Source organism: Vombatus ursinus, unplaced genomic scaffold (assembly GCF_900497805.2).
Source record: "Vombatus ursinus unplaced genomic scaffold, bare-nosed wombat genome assembly UNPS02014777.1, whole genome shotgun sequence".
Lineage (NCBI taxonomy): Eukaryota > Metazoa > Chordata > Mammalia > Diprotodontia > Vombatidae > Vombatus > Vombatus ursinus.
In genome coordinates this window covers 630,863-639,033 of record NW_020954555.1, presented here as the reverse complement: position 1 = coordinate 639,033, position 8,171 = coordinate 630,863, and the positions used below count along the sequence as shown (strand labels likewise).

General features: G+C 45.9%; 1 protein-coding gene across 2 annotated transcripts in view; it reads right to left on the bottom strand.

The window, feature by feature from the left end:
- Nucleotides 1-8,171, bottom strand: part of MAN1C1 (mannosidase alpha class 1C member 1) — a 212,046-nt gene that overhangs the window by 12,529 nt on the left and 191,346 nt on the right. For both annotated transcript variants that reach the window (XM_027864924.1, XM_027864925.1), the window contains exon 8: nt 501-616. In XM_027864924.1, the coding sequence (XP_027720725.1) occupies nt 501-616 (116 nt within the window). The remainder of the gene's footprint in view (nt 1-500; nt 617-8,171) is intronic.

Sequence of the window (8,171 nt, the reverse complement as noted above, 5' to 3'; positions counted from 1 at the left end):
TCTTTCTTTCTTTCTTTCTTTCTTTCTTTCTTTCTTTCTTTCTTTCTCTTTCTTCTTTCCTTCCTTCATTCCTCCCTCTCTTCCTCCCTTCCTCCTTTCCATCCTTCCTTCCCTCCTTCTTTCCTCCCTCCTTTCCTTCCTTTTATCCATCATTCATTGTATCTTTGTGTCTCTTCTCCAGTGCCTGGCCTGGGGGGGTGGAGGGTGCTGCCAGAGGAACAATGAGCATCTGTGTCTTGTCTTTCCAGGGAGACTTGTGCTCTTTGGCAGTGCTTGGGACCACCCCCAGGGGCAGTGGGAGGGGCACGCCTCTGATAAGGGCACCTGTGATAAAGCAGCAGGAAAAGATTCTGGCTCATCCCCCTAAGAACATTGGGAAGTCCCTGTGGTACCTGGGTATGGATCAGATGACCTCCCAGATCCTTGTTAGTGCTAGGATTTGGTGATTGTAGGTGGCTAATTACCAACCTGTTACCAAAAGGACAGAACCAACTTCTTACCTCGAGGGCGGTATAGTACATATTTTTAGCTTCTATGTCTGTCTTGGCTGACATCAACCAGGCCTTGATCAAATATTCATAGAAACTGTCCCCGAGTCCTCCAATAGAGACATGGTCTGTGAGGAGAGAGGAGGCACAAAAATGGTTACCATGCAACTGGCCAGATAGCTCAGAGCAGCTGCCCATGCAGAGAGCTCTTGTGGGGGGGGGGGGGGGGGGGGGGCGGGGGGGGGGGAAATGAGGGGGGGGGGGGGGGGGGGGGGGGGCGGAAGGCCAGTGCAGAGTTAATTAGTAAGAGAAAGAAAGGAAGGAAGGAAAGAAGAAAAGAAAGAAAGAAAAAAGGAACGAAGGAAAGGAAGAGAGAGAAAAAGAGAGGTGGGAGGCAGAGAGGAAAGAGAAAGAGAAGGGGAGAAAGATAAAGAAAGAGAGAGGCAGGGCAGAGAAGGAAAGAAAGAAGAAGGAAGGAAGGAATTGGACTTAGAAAGAATGAAGAAGGGTGACTGAGATTGTGAGGGGACCAGAGACCACGCCATATTAGGAGTGACTGAAGAAATGGGGTGAGGGGTGAGCTTGGAGAAGAGAAGATTTTTTGGGGGGGAATATGGTCTCCATTCTCAAGTACTGGAAGAACATTTATGTGGAAACACGGTTTTGGCCTGCTTAGGGTGGTGGGGGCAGAATAGGGAATAAGAACCAGTGGGTGAACACTGCAGTTCAGCATAAAGAGTCTTGCTCAACCATCAAAACTGCTTGGTACTGGCTAAGAAATAGAGTGGTGGATCAGTGGAATAGGTTAAGTATGCAAGAAACAGTCGTCAATGACTACAGTAATCTATTCTTTGATAAACCCAAAGACTCCAGCTTCTGGGATAAGAGCCCACTCTGAAAAAAAACTGTTGGGAAAACTGGAAAAGAGTATGGCAGAAACTAGGCATTGATCAAAATCTCACACCATATACCAAAATAAAGTCAAAATTGGTTTATGATTTAGATATAAAGGCTGATACTATAAGCAAACTGGGAGAGCAAGGAATAGTTTACCTATCAGATCTATGGAGAACAGAAGAATTCATGACCAAACAGGAGATAGAGAACATTACGAAAAGCAAAATGGATAACTTTGATCACATTAAATTGAAAAGTTTTTGCACAAACAAAGCCAACGCAACCAAGATTAGAAGGAAAGTAGAAAATTGGGAAAGACTTTTTACAACCAGTCTCTCTGATAAGGGCCTCATTTCTAAAATATATAGAGAATGAAATCAAATTTATAAGAATACAAGTCATTCCCCAATTGATAAATGGTCAAAGGATATGAACAGGCAATTCTCAGATGAAGAAATTACAGTCATCTATAGTCATATAAAAAATGCTCTAAATCACTATTGATTAGAGAAATGCAAATCAAAACAACTCTGAGGTACCACATCACACTTATCAGATTGGCCAAGATGACCAAACAAGAAAATGATAAATGTTGGAGAAGATGTGAGACAATTGGAACACCAATGAATTGCTGGTGGAGTTCTGAAATGATCCAACCATTTTGGAAAGCAATTTGGAATTTTGCCCAAAGGGCTATAAAAATGTGCATATCCTTTGACCCAGCAATAGCACTTTTAGGGCTGTATCCCAAAGAGATCATACAAATGGGAAAAGGACCCACATGTACAAAAATATTCATCGCAGCTCTTTTTGTGGTGGCCAAGAATTGGAAATTGAGAGGATGCCCATCAACTGGGGAATGGCTGAGCAAGTTGTGGTATATGAATGTGATGGAATACTATTGTGCTATAAGAAATCATGAACAGGCTGACTTCAGAAAAACCTAGAAAGACTTGTATGGTCTGATGCTGAGTAGAGTGAGCAGAATGAAGAGAACGTTGTACACAGTAACAGCCACGTTGTGCGGTGACTAATATTGATAGACTTAGCCCTTCTCAGCAATACAAGGATCTAAGACATCTCCAAAAGTCTCATGATGGAAAATGTTATCCACATCCAAAGAAAGAACTATGGAGTTTGAATGCAGATCAAAGCATACTGTTTGCTATTTTTTTTTCTCTTCTGTTGAGTTTTGTTTCCTCTTTCTGGTGGTTCCTCTGAGTGGTTCTAATTCTTCCTTACAATATGACTAATGTAAAAATATGTTTAATAGGAATGTAAATGTATAGCCTATATCAGATTGTGTGCCATCTTGGGGAGGGTGGTGGGGAGGAAGGGGGAGAAAAATTTTAAACTCAAAAGCATATGGAAGTGATTGCTGATAAATCAAAATAAATTAATAAAAGAAGAAAAAAGAAGAAAAAAAGTAAAAAAAAATATTATAGAATCTTGCTTTTAGAGTCTAGGGGCCTGAGTTCAAATCTTGCCTCTGACCCACACTGGCTGACCTTGGCAAGTATCCTCTCTAGGCCTCGGCTGTCCAACCTTTGAAGTCTCTTCCAGCTGTAGAGCTAGGTCATTAGGGGGAAGCAGGTTTCAGCTCAATTTAACAAAGACCCATTAAAATTGCCCCAAAGTGTATCGGGCTGCCTTACGGTCAGTAAACCAACAAGCATTGATCAAAGCCCCTGCCCCGTGCCAGGTGGGTGCTCAGTGCTTGGCACAGAAAGACAAAAGGGGGACAGCTTGTTCCCTGAAGAAGCTCTCATTCTGTCCGGTGAGAAACATCCACCTATAAGTACAGACTGTTGTCACTGTTCTTGTTCAGTCATTTCAGTCGTGTCTGACTCTCTGTGACTCCATTTGGGGTTTTCTTGGCAAAGACACTGGAGTGGTTTGCCATTTCCTTCTCCAGCTCATTTTACAGATGAGGAAACTGAGGCAAACAGGGGGAAGCGACTTGCCCTGGGTCACCCAGCTAGTAAGCGTCTGAGGCTGGATTTGAACTCAGGTCTTCCTGACTCTGGGCCATGCTAAATACAAACAAAATGAATGGAAAGTGGAGGTAAGTTCCCAGTCCTCCAAGGTCTTTAATCCGAGCATGGGTGGATGGCACCTGTTGGGAGGGTTGTAGTGGGGATTCATGCTGACGTAGGGGATGGACTGGGTGCCCTCTGAGGTAACCCTCCAAACTCTGAGATTCTGTAATTCTATGACCATCGCTGGCTGAACGTTCATGGTTATCTAGGCCAAATGGACAGGCCTGCTCCAAAGAGGATGTAAATCATCTGAGCGGAGCAGGGCCTTCCAGTTATTAAATGTAAATGAGCTATGGGGTTTTTTTAAAAACATAATCAGATGGTAGAGAGTTCAGAGACTTTTATTACTCGATGACACACATGGTAATTAATGCTGGGCAGGTTCATAAACGGCTAAAGACGTGCAAATGAGACTTAATTTAGTCACTTAAACCCTCCAGTGCAAAGACTTCAGAAAAGAACAGGGTTTAAATTTAGCAAATTAGAATAAATGGAATCCAACAATCACTGGAGGGGCAATCAGGTGAAAAGAAGCTCTTGAGCCAGTTTGGCTCAATCAGCATTTATTAAGAGCCTACTGTGTGCAGTTCCCTGGGCAGACTCACCCTCTTGGTGCCATTGTACCATTAGGCTCTGGCCCTCTAATGCTCTGAAAGGATTGTGGGAGGTACCACCCCTTCTACCCCACTCTCACCCCCATCTCTAGGCAGCTAGGAATAGCTGATGGAGCACTGAACTTGGTGTCAGGAACCCCTGAATTCAAATCCAGACTCAGACACTGTGTGGCCCTGGGCAAGTCACTTGATATCTCTCAGTCTCAGCTTCCTAATCTATAAAATGGGGAAAATAATAGCACCTACCTCTCAGGGCTGTTGTGAGTAAAAAATGAAATAATATTTGTAAAGCAATTTGCAAACCTTAAAGCCTTATATAAATGCTGGTTATTTGGCCAGCGGACTGTGTAGTGTAGGTGGGGTGGCCTAGGCTGCTTGCAGGCCCCTGGCAACTTGGCACTCTCTTGGCCTGCTCAGCTTGGTTTGGCTTGCTTGTGCCGGGGCCTGGGTTTGCATCGATGCCTCATCCCTCCCTCCCCCAACTTCTCTTAAGCTGCAGTCCCCAAGATGAGGCAACTGGAACCTGGAGACATTTGTTGTAATGTTTGTCCCCACCAGGATGGGCATCCTGGCAACAGCCTGAAGTGAAAGGGGCCAGACTGAGCTTAGGGATGGAGACCGGGGGTTGGTCCCAGCACTGACTTGGGCAAGTTACTTTCCTTTCTCCGGACCTCGGTTTCATCTCAAAAATTACAGGGTTGGATAAGATGATGCTTAAGTTCTCTCCCAGTTCTGACATTCCATGTTCTAAGATTCCTTCTAAATCTGACATCCTGTGTTCTAAGTGCCCTCCCAGCTCTGACATTCGGTGTTCTAAGAGTTCTTCCAGCTCTGACATCCTGTGTTCTAAGGCCCCTCCCAGCTCCGACATTCTAGGTGCTAAGGGCCCTTTCAGATACTCCATCACACCCCCCCATGTCCAATGCTTCAAGGTTTACAGAATGCTGTTTTCACAACAGCACTCTGTGGTAGATAGGGCATCACTGTGCCCACTTCCCAGATGAGGAAGCCAAAGCTTCTTGACTTGCCCAGAAGCACACCCAGTTCTCAGGTTATCAGGGCTGGGGGCTCAAACCTGGGTGTTTTGGCTCCATGACCAGTGTCCTTTATCCCTTAATCCATAACCATATGCTTGCTCTTTGCCAGCCACAGGCCTCATATTTTATTAATGGAGAACAATTTTCCGTGCATAACAGATTTCTGCCCAGCCTGGCACTCTCAGCACAGCATGAGGAGGAATTACGATTCCCTATAGGAGGTCTCCTCTTGGATTGGAAAGAAAGGTAACTGTTTAGGCCGGGGGCTGCCCGCTCTGCTCAGGGGGTCTTTGGCACTGGCTTTATGCTAACACCAGGCAAAAGAGTTTATCTCCTTATAGTCAATGTCTTGCAATTAAGAGAAGCCACAATTCTTGAGCTGTCTCCTCTCGTGACCGTCATCAGTAATTCAGACCATCCTTTTTTCCCAGTGCTGAGGATCTGGCAGCGGCATGATTTGGTTAAAAATACTTTCTGCTTTGTAAGAGGTTTCTGCTAGAGGGCACAAGGGGATGAGCTCACTGGTGAGGGGGGTCATAATTTCTGGACCTCCTGGCCTCATAGATATGCAAAGAACTTCTCAGGTCTCAGGTCCTTTGAGGACCCCAGAGGAAGCTCTTCCTGTGTCCAGCACTGCAGAGAAGCCTCGGTAACTATGTGATGCCTGCAGTTTTCAAAGGGCTTTCATACCTGTTGTCTCCTTTGATGACCAGTGTTCTGGGAGACGGGTGTCATTATGTCATTTAGAAATGAGGAAACTGCCCATTCCACTCAGAGAAAATTAAAATGTCAGAGCTGGGAGGAGCCCAAGAACACAGAATGTTAGAATTGGGTGGGCCTTTAGAACACAGGATGTCAGAGCTGGGAAGGCCCTTAGAACACAGGATGTCAGAGCTGGGAGGAGCCTAAGAACATAGAATGTGAAAGCTGGGAGGGATCTTAGGACACAGAATGTCCGAGCTGGGAGGGCCCTTAGAGTAGGGTATTAAAGCAAGAAGGGATTTTAGAACAGAAAATGTCAGATCTGGGAGGGCCCTTAGAACCCAGAATGTCAGAGATGAAAGTGCCCTTAGAACACAGAATATCAGGGCTGGCAGGGCCCTTAGAACATAGATTGCTTTAAGGGTTGGCAGTGTGGTACGGTCAGAGAGAATTCTGACTCTGGAGTCAGAGGACCTGAGTTCAAAACCTGCTTCTACCACTGGGCCTCAGTTTCCCCATTTGTAAAAAGGGAAAGTAGACAAGGTGGTCTCTGAGGTCTCTTCCAGCTCTAAATCTATGGTCCTGGGCATGTCAGGGATGGATGTACACCAGATCTGGAAGGAGCTTTGCAATGCTGGAGCTGCAGAGACCCTTCAGATAGAATGTTGTAGGTGAACACAGACTTCAAGCTAGAAGGGGCCTCAGAATAGAGAACAGCCAAGTTGGAAGGGTCCTTGGAGCACAAAGCATAAGGGCATTACAATAATAGTTAATATCCACAAAGCACCTACTATGTGCCAGGTGCTGTGCTAAGCCTTTTATAATCATTATCTCATTTGATCTTCACAACAACTTAGGAGTCACTATCATTACTCTCATTTTGCAGATAAAGAAACTGAGGCAAACAGAAGTTAAATGACTTGCCCAGGGTCACACAGCTAGTAAGGGTCTGAGGATGGATTTGAACTCCTATCCACTGCACCACCTTGCTGTTGTTAGTGAAAAGATCACTGGATATGGAGGCAGAAGGCCTGGAAGGAAATCCAAGAAGAGTCATTCAAACACTTGGGATCTTCAATTCCTCCTTTTGTAAAATGAGCAATGAAAAGCCGGCCTCTCTTCCCCGTGCCTGGCCCCATAGTTTGGAACCTCTTTGTTACCAGTCACATAGCAATCTTTACTTCTGACTCCCAGGGAGCGGTGGCCGCGATGCTTGCCCCGGCCAGCTCCTGTACGTGCCCTCCTGCACACCCCCACGCAGCTCCAGCAGCATCTGGCCCCCATCTTCAGGCTCCACCCCCTGGCCCCCATCCTAAAAGGCCTTCATGAACCCCATGGTCCTCCTGAGTTCTCATCCTACTCAGCTCCCAGTCACAGCCCAATTACTAAACAGAATCCTCTGTTCAGGAGGCTGCTAAGGGGCAGTCAGGGGGCAAAGTGCATAGAGCACTGAGCCCAGGGTCAGGAAGAGCCAAGCTCAGATCTGGTCTCAGACACTTATGATCCTGGGCAAGTCATTTGACCTCTCTTTGCCTCAGTTTCCTCAACTGTAAAATGGGGATAATAACAGCATCTACCTCCCAGTGTAGAATGAATGAGATAATATTTGTAAAGCACTTAGCACAGTGCCTGACACATAGTAGATACTATATAAAATGCTAGCTGTTACTATTATCTGTGTCTGTTGCTTCCATTTTCTCATCACCCACTCATTCCTTAATCTGTTGCACTCTGCCTTCTGACCCCGCCTCTCCTGCCCACTAGATCTCAACCACTCTACCCAATGGCTGTTTTTCAGTCTTTATATACCTTGACCTCCCTACAGCTTTTGCTACTGCTGACCACATCCTTCTTCTGTCTGTCTGTCTTTCTGTTTGTCTGTCTCTATCTGTCTCTCCTCTCTGTGTCTCTCTGTTTCTGTCTCTCTCTCTGTGTCTCTGTCTCAGTCTCTCTCTCTCTCTCTGTATGTCTGTTTCTCTCTCCTCCCTCTCCTCTCTGTCTTTCTCTCTCTTTCTGTCTTTCTGTCTGTCAACTCTATCCTCTCTCTGTGTCTCTCTTTCTTTGTCTCTCTGTCTCTCTCCTCTCTCTCTCTCTGTCTCTCTTTGTCTCTCTCCCTGTCTCTCTCTCTGTATCTCTCTCTGCATCTCTCTTTCTCTCGGTCTCCCTCTCTCTCCCTCCCTCTCTCTCTGTGTGTCTCTCTGTCTGTCTCTCTCTCTGTCTCTGTCTCTCTCCCTCCCTCTGTTTCTTTCTCTGTCTCTCTCTCCCTCCTCTCTCTCTCTCCATCTCTCTCCTCTCTCTGTCTCTGTCTCTCTCTCTCTCTCTCATATCTCTCTCTCTCCCTCTCTTCCTCTCTCTCCCTTTCTCTCTGTCTCTTCCTCTCTCTCCCTGTCTCTC